At 33.2% G+C, this 27,049-nt stretch overlaps 1 protein-coding gene across 1 annotated transcript; it reads left to right on the top strand.

Moving 5' to 3' along the window:
• Nucleotides 1–242: 242 nt before the first annotated feature.
• Nucleotides 243–26,503, top strand: SYCP1 (synaptonemal complex protein 1; the record flags this gene model as incomplete). Its single annotated transcript, XM_084301921.1, has 31 exons — nt 243–350; nt 1,272–1,356; nt 1,533–1,579; nt 2,853–3,017; nt 3,847–3,914; nt 4,108–4,181; nt 5,451–5,509; nt 6,522–6,591; nt 7,608–7,681; nt 8,620–8,728; nt 10,125–10,219; nt 10,350–10,534; nt 11,620–11,687; nt 12,866–12,927; nt 13,914–14,018; nt 14,992–15,095; nt 15,691–15,808; nt 16,033–16,103; nt 16,796–16,877; nt 17,565–17,627; nt 17,966–18,028; nt 18,873–18,935; nt 20,145–20,261; nt 20,899–21,009; nt 21,760–21,852; nt 22,767–22,841; nt 24,856–24,912; nt 25,053–25,226; nt 25,691–25,828; nt 26,187–26,273; nt 26,360–26,503. The coding sequence occupies 31 exons, from the start codon at nt 243–245 to the stop codon at nt 26,501–26,503; spliced, it is 2,934 nt and encodes a 977-aa protein (XP_084158047.1).
• Between the last annotated feature and the right edge of the window lie 546 nt (nt 26,504–27,049).

Raw genomic sequence — 27,049 nt, 5'->3', positions numbered from 1 at the left:
CGCCACAAGCGCCTCGCGCCTTCCTCAGCGCCGTTCCCGCCTCGCCCCGCCCCGCCCCGCCCCGCCCCGCGCAGCCCGGCGCGCGCCGCTCCCGCCGCCTCCCGTCCCGCTTTGAGCGCGCGCCGTCGCCTCCCGCCCTTGCGTCCTCTCCGTCGGCGGCCGGCTGAGGGGGAGTCGGTGGGGTGGCGGGGGGCGTCCGTCACGAGGCGTCGGCTCCGAGCCCTACCCTCTCCCCTGAGGCCATGGAGAAAGGAAAGCCATTTAAACTGTTCGTTCCGCCGCGCCTGAGCAGCGGTCAGGTGTCTGCGGTCAAACCCCAGAGCAGCGCTCGGGCCGCGGGGCTGTGTCAGGTAAATGGCGCTGCTCTGGGGGCTGCGGGCGGGCGGTGGGGCAGGAGGAGCGGCGCTCCCGGGCAGCTCCCAGCCGAGCGCTCAGCCCCCGTGTGCCTGAAAGCGTCTGCGCCGAGATAGCTTTACCGGAAACCAGCGTTGACGATTTCAAATTAATTTCGAAGGCTTTTTTACTCGTTTTCTGTCAAAAACGGAAAGAACCGTCTTTTCCGGCATCTGCAATGTGTTTTAACTCCACACCACCGATGACAAATAAACGTACATGTTTGATGTGGTTAATTCTGAACTGTCAGTGGCAAATACACCGCTCATACCTTTACTTGCTTTGAATTATTGACCCCACCAGATCCAAGTGCGCATTGAAAATGAACTGTTGCTGTGCACTGTTACGTGAATTTTACAAGATACCTTTTCGAGTTGAGGCTTCTTATTAAATATGTTTAGATTCAGATACGATGCTGACAGGAAATGAGTTACAGTATTTACAAGATAAATTTCTGTGACTTTCAAAACACCTTGTAAAGTCAAATGTTTATGCTAAAGCTTAATCTGATGTGTTTTAGAAGTACTATTGGCAATAAAGCAAAAATAAATATGAAAAAAATACTTTGCTTTAACGAGTTCTTTACCGTACAGCTGGGAACAAACATGCCGTAGCTAGTAAGTTCATAGCTGTAATCAGAAGCATCCGCTTCTTTAGCCTCAGTATAGTCTATAACATAGCTACAGACCAACAGTTTGAAAAGCCACTGTGAACTATGAAGCAAGTAAAGTTCCAAAGCCGTTACTAATACTTGGGGCTTTCAAAATAGTAGGTAGTTGCTTTATTAATGGGAAATCCCATTTTCACATCAGCTGTATTTGTTTTATAGTTCCTCTTTACAAATCTACCCATAAGAAATTATTCTTAAATTTATGCAGGGTTTTAACAAATGCCCAGATGATGATTTTAATTCACCTTTTGTAATGACAAGTACACTGAACCATGGTGAAATCACTGATTCAGGTAAGAAAGACTAGATTAAGCATCTATCTTGCAAAATTTTTAAAAAGTTTTTAATGTCTTGAACGTTTGTCCTTAGTAGTTATATAAATTCATAGTGTAACTGTAACATAATTGTAGCACTGCTACAGTTGCACTTTTTTTTTTTTGAAATTGACCAGAATTTCTTAATATTTCAGATGCAATTTCACAGCAAGTAAAACTTTGCCCTGAGATAGATGAAGAGGTCAGCTAAGTATAAAAGTTGCATTTAAATATAAACTTTGCATAACTAATTTCTTAGGGCCTCTTAATTTGTTCCTGAAACAGTGTCTAAAGCACTATTCAATACTAGAGGAAGTAGTCAGAGGGTAGTAATCGTTTTCTGTGTCTCCAGTTTAAAGCAGTGTCAGTTTGAGGAGGTATTTAATATTCAATGAACATACCTATAGATAAATCTTCAGATATTAAGGTGATTTCCATGTTAATAGAGCCTGTGAAGTGTGTAAGTTTTAATCACAGTAAGATTTAGGCACTCAACATTGTGAACATGTTTCTGAATAGTCTGATAGAAGGCACAAGGGTTGAAGTCAGAATATTCTTTGGAGAATCAAAGTAGGTTATTACAATTACCTTGTCTTTATTTATTTTATCTGTAAAGCAGTGAGTTTACTGGAGTGGTTTCCTCAAGCACTTGATTCTTCTCATTACCTCTTTGCCCATGTTCTGCTTTAGTGTAACTCAGTAAAGCTAATTTTTTGCAGTAGCTTCCTGTGCTTCCTAGATATGAAATGCTGGTTTCCACAAGAAAATGGAACATATTTCTTGCAGCCCATTTAATGATTTTCATATCCTTGAGGACTGAACATCTTTTAGCCCTAGCAGATATTAAAGTACAGTAAGAATTGTAAAGAAAATAATCATGATGCCACCAAAACAAGGAAAGCATTAGGTGACATGAAACCTACCTGTAGAACTGCCTTGTAACCCATTGTTCTACCTGCCTAAACCACTGATCAAGCATGGCTTGTATAGTGGTTTAAAGATATTCTAAGAGTACAATGTTGGTTGTATTTTTTCTTGCTTTGTGTATGAGTTAGCTAAAAATAAACATCGCAGATCAAGATCTCTGTAGCTTGTTTTACTTAACCCAGCAGTGTCTATTGTTACAAGAGAGGGAATGTTCAGTGAAGAGCCTAAGAGAAGGAATCTTGGCTCTACTGATAATTCTAGCAAAACTTTATTGACTTTAGGTGAAGTGCAGTTAAATATATATCTATCCATTTAGCAGTATCGCTGTATTTGAGGGCATTAAGTTATTTTTCACTTGCGTTTATGTCCCTTTCGTGTTCCCTAATGTCTGTTAATACATACAAGTACACAGATACATGAACCTTGTTTCCCGTATACAGAAGTTTGTGTCACCATCTGTGAGGAAAAAAAGAAAAAAGACTTATGATGTTATTAATTAAATAGCACTTGAGATTTAAATTGTGATTTAAATTTATATGTTTTAATAGAATATAGAAACAATGAATGAATTGTATTCAAAACTCTACAAAGAGGCTGAGAAGATCAAGCGATGGAAACTGACTGTAGAATCAGAACTAAATCAAAAGGAAAGAAAATTGCAAGAAAATAGAAAGATTATTGAAGCACAGCGTAAAGCCATTCAAGAATTGCAGGCCAGTATTGTACAAAATATGTTGAATATGTAAATTAAAGAGAAAACTCTTCCTGGTTTAGTATGAAAGTATTATTCATACAATTAAATACTAAAGGTTGTTACAGAGGTTGAAGAAATCATTTTGACCAATTCATTTGATGACTTTAAATAAGCTATTTGACTAGTTATTAATGACATATGGTTCTACTTTTTCAAAAGGAAAAAGTATATTTTTTTGTTTTAAAAAGTTGTTTACCATATTTTAACAATGCACATTCCATTATTGTATTATTTACATGCACATCATACTGTGGGGATGCAGAAACCTCCTTAAGATTGAATAAGCTTTCATCCTCCTGGTATGTGTAAACTATGCCCACACATATTTCTATACTCAGCACGTACAGGAAATGGTGCAGTCTTGCTTCATCCACATTTTTTCTCTTGCTGGTAGTGATAGAGAACTTTGTGATTAAAAAATATGTTTTAAACAACTTATTTGTCCTTTTTTGTTGTTTGCTTGCATCAACCTGCATAACCTAAGTCATCTTTGGTTGTTTAACTTTTGCCTTGAGAAAATGGTTATTCTGAGAAAACATGCATATCCATAGTGTGCAAATGTATGTATGGATAACATGTCTTTAAGTGCTTAAGATCATGGTAAATTATTTTTTATTATATTTTCATGCAAACTAATAAAAGTTGTGTCGGCATGTAACATCAGATAAAGCAGATTTCAGTCTTTGGATGCATAGGAACAGTTTTTCATGTGTGTTTTGAATTGAAAGTATAATTGCAGTATATTTTTCAGTAACAATATATTTTGTATTTGTCTCCCATGAAATTAGTTTGAAAATGAAAAATTAAGCTTAAAACTGGAAGATGAGATATGTGAAAATAAAGACCTTTTAAAAGAGTAAGTAGTACAGTTAAATATAGATTTGCAAAAATAATGGAGTTTCTTGCTTAGAACTGCTTTGGTATGGAAAGTTAGATTTAGTTACCAAATTGTAAAACTCATGAAAGCGTTCACATTGTTACTAAATAAATGTACAAAGTACCATGCGTCCTTGTGACAACATATTATAGTATTTTTTGCCTTCTTTTAGAAACAGCACTTCAAGGCATCTGTGTAACCTACTCAAGGAAACCTGTACTCACTTCACAGAGAAGTCCACGAAATGTAAATGCTCTTTATATTGATTTATGAAAGTAAATTTACTTCTAGCTTTCTCTAAATTCATGAAGGAAAAATCTTTTGTTTGGTTCTGAATTAGTTTTCGAGTTGAGATAAACTATATGTGGCTCAATGCATCAGAGTAAAGAGGAGAAGTGAAGCCAGAAGTCTAATACATGTATACTTTGTAATGCTATATTCTGAGGTTTTCTGAAGTTAATGATTGTTTGCTAAAATGTTACATGCCTGGGACCTACTTAGTTGTCTGATCCGGGTATGACAAGTGTTAGGTACTGTAAGCAATACTGATTAGCCACTAGCAAACGCTCCAGAGGAGTACACGTCTCCTGAAATCTTGTCACACTTGTCAGTCACATCCATATACCTTGAATATATTAAGATATATCAGGTGGCACTTCTTGACTGTTTTTAAGCAGTAGAATCTGCTTTAGTTACCATTCTTTAAAAATAATTCCGGAGTTGGTATTCTTTTTGGAGCAGTTATAGATTCCTGGGGGAAAATAAAAACTCCAAAACTCAGGACACTATGAGTAACTAGCTGACACAAAATTTACGTTCTTGAGGTTTTTAAATATGTTATTGACTTGGGATTTTAATCTATATGACATTCAAAATTGTGAATAGTCTTTAAAATTTGCCTGACTTGATCCTGGGTACTTAAGAAGTATCTGACTCTTTTTAGCTTTGCTTCTACAAAGTCCTACATATACATTTACTGTACTCCCTTGATAGCTGTGTTTCTTATTGTTATCTTCCATAATTGTTTTCTTAAGGAAAAAAAAATAATACCAGTTTGGAAACTGGAATTGTTAAAAGATGGAGATACGGAGTATTGTGACAGTTCTCTAATGACAGTTCTGTGGTCATGGACATCTCTGCTGATGGAAGGAAATTCATTGTTAAACTTTATCTTACAGTTTTTCAGATGCTAACATTTTTGATACAGTAATATTAAACTACATTAATACTGTCAAAATTAATATAGCTATATAAATTGATTGAGAATTATGTTCTTTGTGGAAAAAAATGAGATTGGGAAGGTAATTTGAAAAGACGAGCTTGCTTGGTATTTTGATGGGACATGTATTTTCTTCAAGTTGTATAACTTTTGGTGTACTATACTTCACAATGATTTTTTTTAATAAGAGCCTGTAATTTCTTTTAAAATTCATTATGCTGCTTAAGCATAATGGCTTGGACAGCTGGCATTATTTTACAAAAGGAAAACCTTATGGTACATTCTTGCTTTGATAGATGAACACGAAAGAGAAGATACGAGACAACTACATGTGGAACTTAATAACAACATTGAAGTAAGTGACTTAGTGTGCTAAAAACCTCACATGTGATCCAAGTTACACGCACATCTTGAGATATCTGAGTTGCATGTATACGTTGACATACTATTCATACAAAGAACATTCTCTGATAAAGTGATTAGAAGGTTCATGTGGGATCTAGGAAGTCTGATTTTCAGTTGCTTTTCAACAGTTAATTTTGTACTGTATATAATATATTCATTGTCTAAAATGCAACACTGCTTGGGAGCACAGATCTGTATAGTGTTTTCTGACTGCCATAATTGCTGTCTTTGTACCCTGTTTAACTTACCTGGTGATTTCAAAGAATGACTGAGATTGAAAGGATACTCTGGAGAAGTAAGTTCTGGTCCAACTTCCCCTGCTAAAAGCAGGATCAACTAAAGTATAAAAAGTGCTTCATTAAAGATTGCATAGGAGTGTGTTCAGTTAGGTTTTGAGTATGACCAAAGATGGAGATGTGGAATGGGGTCAGGTATGTTAGGATTATTTTAGTAGGTGTTTTTGTTTAATATAAAATGCAATATACTTACATAAAGATAAACATTTTAATGCTTTTTAATTTATAAAGCAACTGTGGTCTTGTCAAAGTCATATTTTTATTAATAATTACTCCAGTGTGGAATATAAGACCCTAATATATTTATAATAGAGAAATGTGAGGCATCATTTTTTGGGATTGATGAACTTGATATTAAGCAGAGTCAGGGAGCACATGTTATAACTGTTAAATATTAATTATCAATTGTTGTAGCAACTCAGGAATATACGATGCCTTCTCCATTATAGTAGGGATCTACAATCATGGACCAGTAAAAATATCTCATTCTTGAAATTATTTATATCTCCAGTAGCATTCTGTTAACTCTGACTTTAGATTTTAATGATTTTATCTACAGATATGAATGAGTTTATAATATTGCTTGTTTACAAACCACAAATATTGTTTTTCAGTACTGGAAGCACATAGCTTTATATGAATGTACATTTCAAATTTTATTTTTAGAGAATGATAGTGGCATTTGAAGAGCTTCGTGTGCAAGCAGAGAATACCAGATTGGAAATGTGTTTCAAATGTGAGAACTATGCTTACTGCATTTCTGTTGCAGGCTTAACCATTTTGTACTTCTCAGATTTTATTGCTTGCAGTTTCATGCCAGAAAGATAGGATGTGCGAGAATGGTGAACTGTTAACACTGATATTTGTTCTAAGACTATGTCCTGGAATCTCTCATTTCATAGTAGTAGAGTAGTAAATGCCTTTTACTTTAAAGGAACAGTTGTTGAAGACAGTCAGCTAAATTCAGTCACTTTGATAAGGCAATTTCTTGTCAATTATTTCTTATCCAAGTCTTATTCCTATAAAATAAGTTACATACTTCCTTGTGCTATGGTCTGCTTCTTTGCAGCAGGCTTAACGCTACCTCAGTTTCTCTTAGTTTGGGATAGGTCTTTTTCAAATTTCCTAGAAAAGCTAAATTCACTGCAACATCTTAGGTTTCCTCACAGACACAGTTTTTTACTTCTGGTTTAAATTTTACCTCTGATGAATTGTTCCATCAGCACCATAAATATTTTAGCAAAGGTGTGGACCCTGCCTTTACTCATACTGCCTGGACTCTTTATTGTTTTGTTTGTTTGTTCTAATAAATCAGATTTGAAATCTTTTTTTTTCTAGTAGTCACTAAACTTTTAGTTTTGTCCGTGAAGTACAGTCTATAGATGACTACATATTTTACGTAGCTGGTTTATTTAAATGATAGTATTCTAATATATAGCTACATAAATTTTAATTAAATATTGCTTTATTTATACCACTAATTGCTTGTCTTATTCTTACATGTGCATTTCTGCTAGTTTCATATAGCAGTCTATCAATTCATATATGCAGTAATGAACTAATTCTATGGAAAGTTGGCAGAACAGGTATTTTGTGTGATTAGAAATTTACTTCAAAAATTACCTGAACAATTCCTTTTAAGGAAAAAAAATGTATAACTGTACAATTATAAAGCAATCTTAAAATAAAAATTGCATTTAACTTGGAGAATGTTTTAGTTTATTAACTATTAATACTATTGTTTCTCAAAAGTAAAAGAAGAAGCAGAAAAAGTGGACAAGTTTGAAAAAGAATGCAAACTGGAAGTCAGTATGAAGGAGAAGCAGGTTTGCTTATTATTAAAATCTAATATGTAGGACTTTATTTTTGAAACAAATCTTGTTTCTTTAATATTTAAAGTCTGCTTTAATGAATTGCTGATATATCAAATGAAATAATTGTTTTAAAAGTGCTTGGTTGTTTGTGAAATATTTGTATTTTTGAAGGATGGAAATTGTTATTGCAAATTACCTTTTGGCGGATTGTTCATTCTGTGTTATTTGGAATAAAATTTAAATTAGTCTGCTCTATCATAATAAGGGACATGTCTGTGACAGGATATAAAAGCACCACGTGAACACTAAATACTTATTCTGTTTTCTGTACGTAAGTTTGTCTGTATAAAGGTGACTCATGCAGAAGCATAAAATTAACAGAACAGTCATCACTCCATATAGGTAAGAAAGATATGGTTCATACCTGGTAAGAAGGAGAGTGGAAAGAACACTTAAATGCATATCAGACCATGGGCTGGTAGAAGAGGTTAGGAATCTGAGACTCGAGTAGGTTTTTTGTAGCGATGTTGAGGTATCCGTGATGGAAGACTAAATTGAAAAAAATAATTGTGACAGAAGTTTTTAGTCTGTAAGCAGAAGATTGAAAAGCAGGGTGTCTACATGCCTTTCTAGAGAGGTAAGGAGTATTTTGGGGCATCAGCAATGAATGAAAAATGAAAAAGGTAACACCTGAGTCTGCATTTCCGTCAGATTCTGTTAACTTTAGCGATGTTCTTGTATCTTTAGTCTGTTGGTATTCATGTTCTGATTTTGAACTGAAGAGCTTTTTCATCCAGAGCAGTATGACTTGATCAATGTTTGACTAAGACATGACCACCTTATTTAACTTGAATGACAGCAGTATGTGTACTAAACATACATGATGTACAAAATGAAGTTGAAAATCTTCATTTTTAGATTTCATTGTGATACTATTTTAATTTTGTTAGATTTCAGTTCTTACCACACAGAATGGTGAAAAAGATGATGCAATAAAAGACCTTAAGACTCAGCTGCAGGAATCAAAAAATAAGATTGCAGACTTAGAGGAAGCAAAAAGTAAGAGTCCTTTCTACTATATTAAAATGGTGTTGCTTAGGGACATGGTTTAGTGGGTGATACTGGTGGTAAGGGGATGGTTGGACCAAATGATCTTTGACGTCTTTTCCAACTTTAATGATTCTATGATTGTATGGAAATACATTTGTCTGTAGAAGTATGGGAAACAGAATGATGATAATTTCATCCTATTAGTCAGCAGTAGAACCTTTGGACCTTGCAGGTCATATTCAGGCCAGTTTGGAAATGAGCAAGATGCTGCTGATGTGGGAACTGGACTTGTAGAAACTCTCCTTATGTAAAATACAGGCCCTTATTTCATAATAAAGGTTTTCTTTTTAGGTTTAGGCTACACTTTGTTTTTGCATTGACAGGAGAGTTCCATTGCAAGGAACTTTTCTTCTCTTAATTTTCCATAAACTCTTGTGTGAAAATTGTTATGCTACTGAAAAGGTGTCATATACCCTGTCATTTCTTTTCTATAACAGAAGTATAGAAAGATATACCAGGACAAGGTAAAACCCTGTCCATATTCTGAAGATTGTTCCATTTCAGTTGTTCCTCAATAGTAAACATGGCAAGAGAGTAGTGTTTTTCATGGTTACTGAGTTGATCTATTTTCAATCAAGTTAGTAAAATTTTCCACATCTAATCTTTGCTCAGTAGTCCACAAATAGTAGTATTCTCTGTTCAAAAAGACATGTTTCCACATCTTAGCTAAATAACCCCACCAGAATGTTACAGCTTTCAAATGGAATTTCATATTTGCAAATAGGCAAAAGTAAAAATATTTTCAAAGAGTTCTTCTATTTTAAGGGTGAGTCAAGCAATGAAAGCTTTTGAAGATTACAAGGAGAAAATATATTCAGTTTTGCAGACTTAGAGTCAGGTGCAGCTGAGGAAACTTAGAGCTTTAGAACTAGGTTTTCAGTATTTTAAAAGCCATTTATATTACAGAGTATTTATAGTATGTGATGCAAGTAGCTTTGTTCTTTAGAACTGAGACAATTTTCAGCCTCTCCTTCCGTGGGGAGTGGAAAGGCATGCTTTATCATAGAATTATAAAGTGGCTTGGGTTGGAAAGGAAATTGAAGATCATCCAACTTCAACCCCCCCCACCATAGACAGGGATGCATTTAGTAACATTTTTATTCAAGATACATATGAGTGACTGCATTTTGTTAAATTTTATAAATACAAGCAATTTTGCATTTTAGGTAGTTACTTAATAAGTTGAATAATCATCTTGGAGGATTTTTTCCTTAACGATTATATGAGTACATTATGTAATTAACTGATTAAATTGTAGGAATATATTTACCCGTAAAACACAAATGCAAGCATATTTTAGTAAATGTTGTTTTTCTTAAATGTAAGTTTTTATCTTTTTGCTTAGGACTGGAAGAGGAAATGTTAAAAGAATCCCAGCTCAATCAAGAGTATTTGAGGGCAGAACTGGAAGAAGCCAAAGTTTCATTGCAAAAAAATGAGGTACAGTTTGTTTATAGTTTTCTGATATAAATATATGAGTAATTGCATAATTAACTGCCGATACTTTTTAGATATGGAACAGTTGTAGCTGTTTGTTACAACACGTTTAGAAATGTCAATTGTTTTGTAGGCTACTCAAAAGAGCTTAGAAACTGAACTGCAGACTGCAGTGAAAACATTAATGCAGGTCACTCAGGAGAAAGAAGCACAGATGGAAGAATGTAAAGAAACTAAGGCTTTGCATACATCCATGATAGAAGAGTTCAAGACTTCTACTTCCAATTTAAAAACCTTGCTGCAAAAAGAACAAAATAGGTAATTTAAACAGTTTACAATCAATGAATAATTTTATGGATAAAATACTGGATTGCTGAGCTGCTAGGAATAAAACCTAAATGTCTTGTGTGATCTGGTGTAATAACTTTTTGTTTTGAATCAGTAGTAACTCGTTCAGTCATCATCAATGAGTTTAGCTGTAACCACTTTGGTTTTTATTTTTTTTACGTCCTTTGTCCGTCTAGACCTTGAAGACGGTTATAGAATCATAGAATGGTTTGGGCTGGAAGGGTCCTTAAAGATCATCTAATTCCAACCCTCCTCCCATGGGCAGGGATAGGGCAGGGATACTTTCCACTAGATAATCCTGCTCATGGTTGCACTGTTTGATTTTGTGTGGATGCAGTTCTTAACTAATAGAGCTGTCATCTCATTTGGAACTTTAAAGTTCTTTAATAATGAAACATTTAGTGAGGAAGATATTCTTCCTTACATGATAACAGTGCTATTTAATACCAATCTTTATTATTCCTGTATTTCAGGCCTTCTGTAGTTTTAAAAAATATGTATATGTCAAAGAACCTAATAGCAACTAAAATCAACCTTTCTAAAAATGGGAATAGAACTGTAGATGTGTATTTTAAAACATTATCACAACAGAATTTTTTAATAAACAGTGATTTGGAGTACCTACCATCAAGGTATCTGCTAAGTAGTTGAAGGGTATGATAAACCCAAGAACAAAGGGAGACGAAACTGAAATTCATATTTTGACACACCAGTTTAAATGCAAAGAATTTAATGTATTTTTTTTAATTATGCTGATTGATACTGGTCTATGAGAAAGTAAATCTTTGCCCTCTTGATTTTCATAAAGAAGTACAGACATTGGTATGCATATATTTGTTTACTTTTGCCTGCTGTTCAGAAGCTGTAAAAGTGGAATTTGATACATTTGATATATCATACGGATCATATTTCACATATCTTTGATATATTATCTACCTGTGGAAAAGCAATATACTTCAAATGCTTGTGGTAAGACTTTGTCTTACTGTCCTTAGACTTTCAAAAGCAGTGCTGTATACTGAACAACAACAACAAAATAATTAAAATTTTCTTAGATTGAAGAAATATGAAGAAGAGTCAAAACTGCTTACCTTGGAGCTCACAAATAAGTCTGCTGAGCTGGGTAAGATTTATAGAAAGAAGGAAGATGAGCTACATAGTAATAAGTATGTTTTCTTCTGTTTCTTGAAAAGAGACTATCCCTGTGTTGTAGCTGTTGCTTGAAAAAATAAATTTACCACAGTCTATACCTGCCAGGACTGCTTAAGTTTATTTTTACTCATCCTACTCCCACTTCTTTGGTAGTCATTGTATCTGGCAATAGTCAAACAGCAATGCTGAACAGACTCAATAGCGAGACCATACATGCATGGATGCTCCTAGAACTCATTTTGATTTCTCTGCATTATCCCAGTTAAGACTAATAGCAGGCCAGACTAGTTTCAGAGGTAGCGTTAGACTGCTGACTAATAGATTCCAAAAATTACTTCTGTAGCTTGTAGTAGAGTCGAATCACCTGCATTAAGCTTTCCTGCAGACTACTGTCCCTATGTTGGATGTAGAACAACACCTACAGTGGTTCACTATAAATATTGTTTTGATACCCTGTGAATTTTACATATGCACTCCTTAGCACCCAAACCTTTGGCATTGTTTTCCCACTGTGCAGTGTATGTCTATAGCCCTGATATGATAGATGAGAAATATAGTTTGATATATGTATTGAGGGAATCTAACAATAAAGTTGTTAAAAATTGCTGATAATGTTTCTCTGGAATAAGGTGAGATGTGACCTGTGATGATAACAAAGCAAAAATGAGTTTGGTGTTCAGTACTTGCAAAAAATATCAATAATGTTAATGTGCACCTAGAAAACACATTTCGAAGTTACTAATGAGTGGTTTCCTTTTTCAGCATATTCAGATTTTTTTCCAGAAAAACGCAGATGCATCAATACCTTGAGACTACTGCTTTGTAAACATTCTTACAGTACACACTCTAAGACTCGAAGCCACGGTTGTAGAAAATATAATAGGCTCTTAATTTTATTTAAGATGAATGATTAGATTAGCTTTTCTTCAGATGTATTTTCATTAATATCTTTCTGAATCCCTTTTTTATTTTTTTTTTAACTCTATATTCAGATTAAGTGATAATTTGGGTTATAGTTTATCTTTAAAATATCTGAACTTAATACAACAAGTTTTGAAAACTGGGCACTGTGAAAGGATAAATGCTTTATGTTGTCTTCTATGTATGTAATTTCTTTGTTCAATTAATTTTACATTGTATATGCTGTAGAAGAGATGACTAAACTAAAATGTGACAAAGAAATGCAACTTGAAGAGCTGTCAGAAACACTGGTAAATGTTTACTTTCTTAGTTTCATGGCATTAACTTTTCATATGTAATCTCTCTTGCCTTCTAAGTACCTTATATGCCATATAAACACTGTCTAATCTGCCCTAATGTTGCTTTCTTAACTACCTTTTTAACTATTTTGATGTTTTCTTTGAAGCACTTACTTCCTTCCATTGTCTTGCTTGTTTGATTTTTCCATGTCAAGATTTCTGGTTATTTCCTCCTTCATTCACACCTAATCAAGTGCCACTCTCTATGAAAAGGATTTCCTATTTTTAGTTATGCCTAGTATTCACTCCTTCCTCATCCTGAACCTTTCTGAAAAAATAATTTTGTGTGTGGGCATGATAAACATTAGCTCACATCTTGTGAACACAGCATATGATATTTAAGCCTGAAGGATTAATTGACGCCACTTGGAAAAGGCAGTAGAATTTGTGAAAAGGTTATGCGTGATAAAATGAGGGATCTAATAAGCAATTTCCTAGATTTCCTAGGTTTCTTACTTCACAAGTCTGTTGCAATTATTTTACTGTTTGAGAGGTGTTAATTATGATGAGGTTTCCTCCATACTGCAGTGTTTAGTATCTATAAGGCATTGCCTAGTGTGGTAATACATGTCACTTTTCAGAGAAAACAATTAGGAGTTTCAATCTGGAGAATGGTCTTATAACACCATTTTCCATGTATTCCCATTAGACTGGATGTTCTTATCTCCTTATAGGGATGTTTCTTGAGGTAATCAGCTCTGTTCTGTGTGAACTCTACTAAACCTCAGCACAGGCCCATTTTCTGTTATGGAAGTCTGAGTTATATGAAATACACTTCTAATACAGAATGACTTTAGTTATGATCTTGTATTTACTAGTCTAACAGGTAACTCTATCCATTCAAGTAAGATGGTAAACGCAAACCTCGTTTTATGTCAAGTGTATTTGTTCCTTATTCATTTAATTTTCTAAACATTTTCATTAATGTTCTTAAACAGGGTAAAGTTGAGGAACTTCTTGGGAAAAAGAAGGATCTTGAGGCTACTGTTGAAAATTTGCAGGAGAGAGGAAAAGAAATGAAAAATATTCTTCAAATTAGAGAGGTCAGAATAAAGGGTGATCCTAACATTTTTCTATAACTAGTTGTTACAGTTTTATTGCTTGTATATATATAACAAGAAACTTGATGTAGTTGGGCCAGTAGTCCATCCAGTGTAGTATTCTGCTTCTGAAAATGGTTCTATGCAGTAGAGTAGCCTCTGGTCCATCCCCCTTACATTCCTGCAGTAACTGTATTAAGGATGTTTGAGGACACATCCTTGTCAGTTCTCTTTGTTACCTGTTTATAGACTTACCCATGTCCAATAGTTTCATCAGTTTTTGAACATCTTCATACTATTAGCATCCATAGCCTTCTGTGATGAGAAATTCCAGAAATTCATTATATGCTGTGCTTAAAAAACTAAGTGTACATTGACACACATGCACCGTCTTTCTCCCTGGTTTAAATCAACTCCATGCCAGTGTATACACTGTATCAGTAGTTATTCAGAGAAAATAGTATTCAAAGCATTTATGTATTATAAACTACATCACATTACAAAGCTTGCCTTGTCTTGTAATGACAACCAATTTCTGAGCAGTTCAGAAAGCTTGTAGAAAGTAGTATCTCTGTAGTTCAGAATGCATTCAAAATGTGTGCTTATACTATCACATAGGACTGGAATTGTGATTTTTTTGTTTGTTTGCTTTTTTAGTATTTAGGTAAATTCAAAAGCTTATGATGTCTGAGGCAACACCATCTTTATTTAAATGCCCATGGAAAAGTAGTTTTGTCAGTACTTTTGCAGAGAATAGTTAGACTATAAAATAGGGGACATGTTCAACATTCATATCAGATTTCAAGATTTCACACTACCACATTACACCAGTGTTATGTAAAGATAAAGTCTAGCTAATTTATGGATTGTCTGTAGCTTTGTTTAATCTTAAAGCTTTGTGTCACCAGTTCTTTTCTGATAGCTTGCACGATCTGTAATTTACATATGTATACTCACAACATTTCTTCTTCTGCAGAAAGAAATGCATGATTTGCAAATACAGCTGACTACTAAAGTTGAAAAGGAACAGAGTTATATAGAACAACTTACGACACTGAATGCAGATCTTGAACGAGAGGCGTATGATGATTTTTGAAAATATAGTATTAGTTTAATTATTTTTAGTGTTACATAGAAGTTACTTTACAACAGAATGATCTATGATTGTTCTCTAATGAAAATTTTGAATTTATATACGCAGCATGACATCCTCTATATATTTATATTATTAATATATTGCAATATATTACAATATGTACAATTATATTATTACATGTTATAATACATATTACATATTATAGTACAATTACATATTATATGTACTATATTATATTATAATATGTAATTGTCCCATATTTCTGTGAGTTAGTTGTCTTAATATGAAGAGAAAATGTTTCTGAAATCATTGTTAACCCTGCTTTAATATAGATGTTGAACTACATTCTTACCAACAGCCATTATATTTATACAACAGTCGACTCATTTTTGCTCCTCCACCTATTGCCTTTTCACATCACTATGACTCTATATTAAATTTGTTGCAAAGATTGCATTTGCAGGTACAGGCCTGGGCTTTTTTCAGTGTGAAGTAACATTTTATAACAGATAAATCTAATTTAAAAGGAAATTTCAAAGTGCACATTCTTATTTCTCTTGACCGTTTATTTTAAATTAGACTAAAGAATGAGCAACTAACAGTGCATATCAACACGCTCTTATTAGAAAAAGAGCAAATGGACCAAGAGAAAAGTAATATAGCTGCAGAACTCAGGAAACTACAAGAAATTCATGAGGTAAGTTGTAAACTTCCAGCTGTTCTTAAAGGATAACATTCTGTTTAAAATATAAATCATATGGTAAACTTCAATCTCACATAGTTTTGTAGAGTATCTGAACTCTTTGTTGTCTTTAAAATACAGTATATGTGCAGTTATCCTTGTGAATGTAGCATTTCAAGATATTGCTTAAGATGTCACCTTGAATTTTACTTATTTTATTTATATGTGTATTTATGTAGGGTGATAGAAAAAAAGAAGAAAATACAAAGCTGTTAGTAGATAATCTGGAAGAAACAAATGGCCAGCTAAGGCAAGTAAAAATAAATATTGATGTAAAAAAGGTTGTTAAAAGAAGTAGGTTTGCTTCTTTCACAGTTAGTCTAAATGTTGTGTTCATATGTTGCTTTCTGCTATTTTAGATGATTTTTAAGCATTTTAAGCATTGTCGTTAAATTATGGGCCTTTTTCTATACAAAAGCAATTTAGTATTGGTGTTGGCCATGTAGAAGTTTCTACAAGTTAGTACTACCAATTGCTATGATTTTTTTTTTGCCATTTCTTCAGGTTACATTTAGAAGCCTCTCCTGTTCTGTGTTAACCTCTTAGCTGTGAATAAAATGAAAATTTAGGTTACGGGTTATGAATTAAATGTAAAAAAGTAAAATTGATTATGTTACATTTGAAGTTAGTCTTAGTACCCTGACAGGCAGCCTTCCAAATTTCATAGAAGCATTATGCTATTACAGATCAGAATATAATGGGAACATTTTTTCATACTTACAAAAACTATGTACAGATCAGATATTACCTTCAGTCACTTTGCAAAATTTAAAGAATAATCCCATTGAACAGCTTATGAAATTCTTATCAGTAGTAGTTGTAGATAACAAACCAGTTCTTTTTAGAAAATAAAGAATGGATAAATACTAAATAAAGCTGTATTGAAAATAAGTTAATATTCTTAAATAAATATTTACTAATATTTGGTAATTTGGCATTTAGAAATGAATTAGAGTCTTTGAAGGAGAAGATGGCAAAGAAAGGTGAAGAGATTAAAAGCAAACTGGATGAAAATGAAGAAAATGTATGCCATGTAATATGCTTTATCATTTGAAATAAATAACATATGTAACATTACCTGTAGGACATAATCTAAATGTAAAATATATTTTATTTTATTTTATTTTTTTTATGCAAAGGGGTATTTTCTCTTAAAACGGTTTTCTTCTTTCAGTGTTTCTATGAATTGAGTCACCATGTATACATATTTTGAGCTCTTCCTGTTTAAAAGATAAGGACATTCACTGGGATGTTTACTCTTTATATGGAAGCTTAAGAGTCCAAATTTGTTATATTTTAGACAAACGTGGAACCTCATTTTTTTTATTATTTTGATTTACCCATTTAGTGATGAACAGCATCCAGATTAGCTTTCAGTATGAGTTTCAGTTTGAATATGTTTAAATATTTTTACTTTCTTATTGTATTGTCAAAGCACACCTGCTTTTTTAACATAACAGTGGATTTCAAAATTTTATCATGAAATTCAAAGAAGATATAGAGGGCACAAGATAGTTGCTTAATTTAATTAATTATATATATTTTTAACAAACAAATACAAAATGGGAATAAATCTAATTCTTTTTGACAGAACTGCTTTGAAATTGTAATGTAGTAGTTAGTAGTAATTCTATGATTATGCATTTTTCTTCTTTAAGATAGTACAAAAGTTCTGATAATGGTTTGACTAGATTTACAATTATAATTCCAGACTAAGAGTATTGAAAATGAAATTTCAAGAAAGGAAAGGCAGTTGAAGATTCTAGACAATAAGGTAAGAAATTTAAAATTTTCATGGACTGTAGGTAATTTCATACAAGCTAATTTTTTAAATCATTAAGCTACTTTTTTTTTTTTTTTTTCTCCATAAGCGCAATAACCACTGAAGATCTGGGTAGCTGCTGTTAAACTTGATGTTTGTTACTAGGCTAGCAGAATTCTTGTATTGCATGGTCAAAACTTGAGTTGTTGTAATGTGTTGGCATGTGTTTCAGTCCCACTGGAATTAACTGGACCTGTGCAAATGCATATTTAAGAACTTTGACAGTAATGTCTAACACACTGAGTCATTTTTAAGAGTTTATAAATTAATGTTTGAAGTATCTCTTTTAGTTGAATAATTTGAAGAAACAGGTGGAAAATAAAACAAAGTATATTGAAGAGCTGCAACAGGAGGTAAATACATCTTTTAGAATACTCAAATACACAAAACATGGTATTTTGAGGTTACTGTTACTATTCAAACATTTTAGTCTGGTGTGATTTCTTTAGATATAGCTATGTAAGTTAGAATGTTTCCTTTCTTACCTTAACTCTAAGCAAACCAAGGAATTACCTTTAGAATTACTTGATTTATGAAATTATTCTTACTTTTGTAAAATGCAATTATAGTAAACTCTTGAAAGAGTCTTTAGTAAACTGTTATTATTTTCATTTAGAACATGGTATCATCAATCCATGGTATCACATTTGGCATAATGATCTATTTCAGTTACCGATAATAAAAAAGACTTGTACATAAGGACAAATTGTCAGTAACTGTATTGTAAAAACTTACTTTTTTTTCTTGACATCTGTACGTTTTCAGTTGACAGCATTTGCCCAGAATAAAATCCCTGAATCATCTGCTTAGAATCAATTGATTATTGTATCTGTTCTTTCATTATAGCGCAGCACAGGAGTAAATTTATTTATATACAAGCTCTGTAGAACAAAAGCAAGAGGAATGATGCATCTTAGTTTTTCTTCCTATTCTGCACCCTCTTTCCTTATTTTCTGTTGTTGCCCGTTAGGAGTCTTTCATAAAGTCATGAAGAGTAAGGAGCAATATTATTAAAACAGTTGAACACTTCCGTTTGGAAAACCGTTCTAGAACCTGAACTGTACTACAGTGAGAATACAGTTATTTATTTGCTTGCTGAAAGCTAGAATTCTGAGGATTCTGACCTACTATGTGAGGCTAAATTGTTGCATAATACTGTTAACTTGTTATGGTGATTGTTTTACTTAATTTTAACAGAACAAGGTGCTGAAAAAGAAAATGACTGCAGAAAGCAAGAAAACAAGTATTTATGAAGGGAAGGTAGGTTTAATTCATGTCACATGTAAGATAAGGGTAAAGCACAAAGACTGAATTTCTAAGTCCCTATGTAATTCATTATAAAACTTGTTCAACACATTCTTCATTGCGTGATGGATCTGGGATACAGATTTTAGAGAGAAACGTACATGAATTTTGGAAGATGCTTCATTTTCTAATAATTAGATATGGGGTTATCAGACTTGTAGAGAGAGACTTCATATATCAAGGAGTTATCAAGGAGTTAAGTCCCTTTGTTTTTTGGTTGATAGTATACCGAACATTATTCAGCAATGTCACTCCATTGAAAGAGAAAAACATTAAAAGAAATGCATGTATTATTTACTTTAGACAGCTCCTTTATTGTGTTCTGCTATGGTAAGTCCTTTATTTGAATATTAGAATATAGTGCCCACTTTAGGGTACTTCAGGAAAGATGGGGACTGTTTTGAGGGTATTCACATGAGAAACTTAAAGGGCAAACTAATCAAAATAAATACTTGGTAGGAAAACGTATCATAAAAATGTTAAAATCTAAAATGGATTTGCAAGGCAGGAAATAAAATCTCCATCTCAATATTTTTTAAGAATATACAACATTTAGGGTGGCTGCTTAGGAACAGGCTTTTCCTATTTTTTTCTTACTAAATTATCATTAATATCAGCAGCTAAAAGGAGTTTCTCCTTTTTTTAGAATTAAATAAAATTCTGAAAATAAGTTATTTATTAATAATCTGTTTATTCATTTCACAATTTGAAAGATTTAATCATAAACATAATACAGCCCTACTCCCAGATCTTAGAAGACTATTAATTATGCTTCATTTTTCTTACCTTGCATTCCATGCCAGCAATACTAAAGAGCTCTTTGTACAAAAGGCAGAATACTGGCAGATTGTTAACAGGCTATTCCTTTATATCTTAATGTTTCTTTGTGATTCACTAGCTCTAGTTTTAGGACTGCTTTATTGACAGTGATGCACAGAACTGTTATTATGGGCTGCCTTCCCTCTTCTGGTGTTGCTGTAGTTTCTAACTACTTTCAGACCAAAGTTCAACTCTATGATAAAAAAATGAACATTAAATAGGAAACAGTACAGTCACATACCTGAAAAGTACAGAGTGGCTCAACTTGAAAATAAGATGAAAAATAAAGTCATTGGCATATTTATTTTTGAACAAGTAACAGCAATAATTCTCCATTCACAAAAGGTGAATAAACTACAGCTAGAGATGGAAAATATGAAAAATCAACATAAGGAAACAGTTGACATGTATAAAAGAGAAATTGAAGCAAAAAGAGTAACGGAAAATAAATTACTTGAAGAGGTGAGAGTTGTTAATTTTTATGCAACTTTTAGTTAGTTTTTGATGTAAGATAATTTATCAATTCTTGATATATTTTATGAAGCTTTACCAGTGAGATTCCTTGCACTTACATAGCAGTCTTATAAACATAGATGGAACTTCTTGTGTATGCCTGTGAGCAAAGCTTTAGAATACTAGATTCTTTAGGTTGAAGCATTTTTATATGTCTTTAAAATAATAACCTAGCTAAAAAATCTTTTTGTCAGGATATTGTCCCTAGAAATTCTATTCTTGGTATAAGTACAGAATAAGAAAAATATATATATAATTTTTCTCGTATTAGTGTTTTCCTGCCCACACTTTCTTGATGATAATATCAAAAAATGGTAGGGGAGAGTGCTTGAAATGGCCTTGTGGTTCAAAATGACACTTATTTGCCATGGAAGAATGGAGGTACTTTTAATCTAGATATTAGTTGCCCATTTTAACAAAGTATATAAAGATGTAGGATTTGAAAAGCATCTTGAAAGCAAATGAAGACTACACTAAATGAAACTATATAGATTGTACACACGGAGGTGGGAAGAAATGTAACTAAGATTTTTATAATATGTTATTCTTAGTTGTTCATGAATTAAAAGAAAGTTGATACTAACAGGTAGAAAAGATGAAGTTACTTGCTGATGAAGCAACAATAACACAGAGAGAAATGGACATCAGATGTCAACACAAGATAACTGAAATGATGGCACTTATGGAAAAGCACAAAGTAAGATTTCTAATGTGTGATACTATGATAAATAAAAACCTTTCAAAACCAGAATTTACAAATTAGAAAGTGAGTCTAGGATAATGAGGTTTAACACACTTGACTTTTCATCATCTAAAAGTAAATTCACCTTCATATTTTGAAAGCATGTTTACTGGCAGATAAATTCCATTTATATAAATTTCTGGAAATCTTAACATGATGTGAATTAGTAGCACCTTAGAATTTCCAGTAATCTTTAAGGTAAGATGTGCTGGTGGCACTGGCCTTTTGACAATGTCTTGTAGGCTGCATTCTTTTTCATAGTATTATATTCAGAGACTGAAAAAAGAGGAGCGTGTATGTTTTTGTGCTTTGCAGGATTTATTTATTTATTTATATAATATTCTAACTTCATTTGATACTGTCCTAATGTAATGCTTTTCAATATCAGTTTGGGCCTCTTTTTATGAGGAGATTATTTATTGAACTTCAGCAGTATAACTTATTTTTGTCATTTTCTACTGTGCAGATAACATGCATAACACTGCCTAGAAATAAAACACTATTGCCCCACAAAATAACACTGCTTGTGTATTTTCTGTTGTACAGTTTCTGCAGAAGTGTCCATGTTTGTTCCTAGTGCTTTCTGAAGCTCCAGAAGAGCTTTATTACCAAAAAAAAAAAAAAAAAAAGTATTGTTTTGAGACTAGATAGATCTATAACTGTAACATTTAGTCAAATAACTTTTTTTTATTATTTTTAACACAGCATGAATATGATAAAATGGTTGAAGAAAAGGATACAGAGTTAAAACTATGTAAGATAAAAGAGCAAGAGCAGTTGTCATTGAAAAGAACTTTGGTAAGGCATACTCTTGAGCACTGAATAATTAAATGGAGGGGTTGCTGTCCTAAAAGGGTAATATAAATGTAATATTAGATTTTTTTCCCTATTTATTGTTCCTTGTTTTTTAAGAGTCTGATTTAGTGCGAGTGAACAGTAAGGAACAACTCACCAATTTCTGTGTACTATATTTTCTTACAGATTTTAATATGTACATTAAAATACTAATTTTCTAGAGCTTATTTAAAGTAGCTGTGCTTTTCTGTCTACTGTTTCTAATAGTGCATTATGTTCTAACATCACTGTCTGGTTACAAAATTTTAGTATTAAACATTTTGATTTTTTTATCCCCTTCTCACAAGTATTTTTATTTCTTGCTTTGAACAGTAGTACTTCAGCTCTTTTTAAAAGAAACAAAACTTCAACTCTAGAGTTGTATCACTTTTTTTTTTTTTTTTTTTTTTTTTTCCTTTCTGGTAACCTTAGCTTTGAGAAATGTTCCGAGAGTCAACAACCCCTCAAGTCTTTTATGAAAGACTTGAAAACTTAAGTTATGAAACTTAAAATGTAGTATTTTTCTAACTTTTCCCTTCACAGGATAATTCTTTACAGCATGTTTTTATTAGACTTTTTTTTTATAGAAGGTGTGACACATCAAGCCAATATTTTTTTTTATTCTTTTGAATTTATTTTTATATAATGAAAAATCAACTTCTTTGATCATGTGTTATTTTAGTGATTGAATTTTCTCTAAAAGTGAATTGTAAATGCTACTCAGCATAGTAACTTTATGGTTAAATTAGCTCTATTGAACAAGTGGAATTTTCTTTTGTTTATAATGAATATGAAATAATGTCTCATTTGGACCATTTTCTTTTTTCCAGGTTAAGCATAGCTAACCCTTTCCATTGATTTCTTCTAATTGGTTTTAGGAAAGCGAACTGTCATGTTTGAAAAGTGAACTGTCATCCCTTAAGGAGCAGCTTAAAGTAGAAATTGAACAGAAGGTATATTTATATATTTAAGGTAGCAGCCTGGGTGACATGCTTGGCCTGGTCATATGCACTGTAACAATGATAACTGTGAAATGGGTTTCTGATTCTAAGTCTTGCTGTCTTTAAATGAGAGCTTGATGATCCCTGAAGTCATTATGTATAATTTCTGGTGTTTGTGAATGTTTTACATTACTCCTGAGTAGATAAGTGGGAGCAAGGAGAGATTAAAACCACAAGAAGAGCTGTTAATGCTTGCAGGGAAAACGCTAAGAAAGCCAAAGCCAATCTTGATTTAAAACTGACAATAGACATGAAGGGCAGAAAGAAAGGCTTCTACAGGACCTGCTGCTGAATGTGGCAGGAATTTTGGTAACAAACAACATGGAAAAAAGGCTGTGGTACTCAGTGGGACCTGGAAAATCAGGAACAAGGTAGACTTACCCTTGGTGGAGGAGGATCAGGTTAGGGAATCTTTAAACAAACTAGCCAAATGGAAGTCCATGGGACCTGGTGGGATACATCCATAGGTGCTGAGGGAGCTGGCCAGTATCATTTTGTAATGGCCACTCTCAATTATCTTTCAAATGTCATGGTGACTAGGGGTGGGTCCTGAGGAGATGAAAAAAAAACAAATTTCATTCTTATCTTCAAGAAGGGCAAGATAGAGGATCTGGTGAACTATAGGCTGGTCAATGCTACCTCAACCCCTGGGAAGGTGATTGAACAAATAATCCTGAAAACTATTTCCAAACATATGAAGGACAAGGTGATTGGGAGTGGTCAGGACAGATTTATGTGAAGTAGGAATCTTGCTTAACCAACCTGGTTGCCTTCTGTGGTGAGATGACTGACTTGGAAGATGAGAACACTGGGAGTTCTTTATCTCAAGCTTAGTAAGGCTTTGACACTGTCTCCTACAACATCTCCACAGGCAAACTGATAAAGTTTAGGCTGGATAAGTGGACAGTAAGGTAGACTGAAAACTGGCTTAACTGCTGGGCTCAAGGGATTACAATCAGTATGGTACAAAGTCCAACTGGAGGCCAGTCACTAATGATGTACCACAGGGTTTGATACTGGGTCCAATGCTGTTTAATATCTTAATTAATGACATAGATGATGGGACAGAATTCATCCCCAGTTAGTTTGCAGACGATGCAAAATTGGAAGGTCTGATACAGCAGATGATTTCAGAGGGATCTGGATAAATGGCTGAACAGGAATCTGATAAAGTTTTTAACAAAGGGAAATCTGAAATCTTGCATGAAGTATACAATAACTCTTAGAACCAGTACAGACTGGGGGCTGACCAACTGGAAAGCAGCTTTGCAGGAAAAGCCCTGGGGTTCTGGTGGACAGGTTGAACATGAGACAGGATGTGCCCTTGTGGTAAAGAAAGTCAACAGCATTTCAGGCTGTGTTAATCATGAAAATGATTAACAGATCGCAGCATCTGACATAGAAAAAAGGACTGAGAGAGCTGGGATTGTTTAACCTCAAGAAGACAAATTTCAGGGGCCTATTATCAGTGCGTGTAAGTACCTGGGGTTGGGGGTGGGGGAGGAGGCAAAGAACACAGAGCCAGATGTTTCTCAGTGGTATCTAGTGAAATGACAAGAAATAATAGAAACAAAATGAAGTACAAAAAATTCCATTCAAACACAAGAAAAAAGAACTTTAACGGTAATAGAATATAGGAGGAGGTTGCCCAGAGAGGCTGTGGAGTCGTGGAGATGTTCAAAACCCAGCTGGACGCTGTCGTGAGCATCCTACTGTAGTACACTCTGCTGTGTGCAAGGATGATAAACCAGAGGATCTCTGGGTCCATTCCAACCTTAACTATTCTGTGACTCTGTGATTTTGTGACTGCTATACAGTATTCTTCAGCTAGCAAAGAAATGTGAAATAGAATTAAAAGTCAGTGAAGTAACACTAACTTCAATAAACAAAAATGTTTCTGTTTACTTGAGTGAAATAATGACTAGAAAATAAAACATTTACTACCTATCCCACAACTCTTTTTGAGAATTTTGCAAAAGAAACGCCCCCAAATATGATTCCTGAAAATGAAAAGAAGCACAAGGTAGTTTTAATGTTATCATTAAATAATTAAAAAAATTGGTAATATGTACCTAAGCAATCTAGATTAAGTTCCATGATAAATAATACATGCTGGCCAAAAGACATTGAAATGCTTTTAATTTAAACCTTTTTTAATTTTAGAAAACACAAACTTACTTTACTGAGACACCTAAACCTCATTTAGATCTGGACTGTACATCTATTAATGTAAAAAAAATATTGTCTCAAAATATTCCTGTAAAAGTCAACATGATGGAAAGTAAAAAAACATCTCCAGCACCTGCAAAAAGTCCCTTGGGTAGTCGATTATTAAAGGTTTGTAACTCATGATAGTGAATTGTTCTTGTTTTATTTTTTCTGACTATTTATTTCTCTATTTAACTTCTACTGAGAAAAACTATTTAAGCAAAAACAATCTTATTCTTGATGTCACTCATTATCAGTGTCTTTCTGAAAACTTTCCTGCAAGCTTGTTTGTTTGCATTTTCATAAATGTTGGTTACAGTATGTACATAGTGACTACAGGTCAAAATAACAGATGAATTTCTTTAGATGAGCTTAAAGAGATTAGATATAGTGTGCCATAAAACTCAGTTCTTCCACAGAACTTTTTTTTTTTTTAATTGATTTGTTTGGATCTTTGTTTCATGCTTTGAATTGAAAGATAATTGTTACACAGTATCTCTCTGTTGTCTGCCTGGATATTCTGTCTGTTTAGTTCTAAATTCCATAATTACCATTGAAAATGTAATTTTAAATGCCATCTTTTTCTTTCGCAGACATATATTGTAAAGACTCCCCCAGTACATAAAATGCAAAGTGAAAGCACAAATCTGCTTTCAGAACAGAGGAAAAAGCAAAAAGTGCTTCTGCAGCTGGATGCTCAGTCAGATAGCTCTGAGCATAGTGATCTCTTGGTAAAAATCTGAGAACAAATAGCATGATTAATAATTCTTTATGCACACTGATGTATCTAAGAATGTAAATAAGGCATGTGGGCTTCTGTATACAAATCTATTTATGAGTGATTTTTTATTTCATTGGTTCTTTCTGGAAATGTATTTATATGTACATAATTAGTAACTTTATGACAGAATACTGCAACATAAAATTATATATTCAGTTTTATAATGAATTTTACATTGTTTTTATTGGAACTGTTGAGGTTTCATAGTGATATCTTAACTTTCTTTTTCATACTACAGTATTCCTATTGGGAAAGAAAAGAGATTTCTGAATATAATATAATTAAATTTTTTTTTCTTTTAATTTAAGAGCATAGTTTCAGAGGAAGAAATGTTTAAAAAATTATACAAAGATTATCCACAAGCTTCACAATTATATGCCATGACACCAAAAAAGGTATGCTACCTTTTCTTCACATCAAAATGAACAGTAGATCAAATTTGTTTTAGAAACTAATGGATGGCTTTATTTTTTCATCTTAGAAACCGACTACATCAAACCTGAAAGCTCCAGGCTCTGCACTGAAGCTTACAACTATGAGAAAAATGAGAGAGGCTGGGTGGAGTGCAGTTTCCAAAATGGACAGGAAAAGAAAAATTAAAGAAGCTGAAAAACTCTTTACTTAAAATACAAAAAAGACTAGTGCCCAGCATTATTTGATTAGTACAAGCACAGTATTATTATTCTTTGAGAGTTAGTACATTGTTGCATTTTTCTGTCTTGTTCAGTGTGTTTAATACTACATTAATTTTATTTTTACAAATAGTCCTTATAGCACTACTGCAATCTGTGGAGCATTTTAAACATTTCATTCACTATACTATAAAAAGTCTTTTTTGAAATTAGTCCAACTATGAATAAAGTTGTTTCAAAAAAATAAATCTGGCATTAGAAATACTGGCTGTAACAAATTTCAGTTCTGTTATGTAAAATTTGCTCTCTTTTTCGTAACCTATAATTAACAAAACGATATTTAGTAAATGAAACGCTGAAATGCATGCATTTTTATGTGAAATTGTCTTGCTTTTTCTTTCATTGTAAATGTCAGAACTGTCTTTTTAGACTGTTTTGTTTGCAATAGCTATTACTTTGGTATGTTAGAACAGTTTTGGAACTTTTAAAATTGGATTTTCAATAGTATTATGTAGGTATAAGAAGATTTCAGCTTCATT

This window comes from Netta rufina (genome assembly GCF_964035555.1).
Source record: "Netta rufina genome assembly, chromosome: 26".
In the NCBI taxonomy this organism is placed as follows: Eukaryota; Metazoa; Chordata; class Aves; order Anseriformes; family Anatidae; genus Netta; species Netta rufina.
Note: the sequence above shows the minus strand (reverse complement) of the source record. Positions and strands in the feature narration are given on the sequence as shown.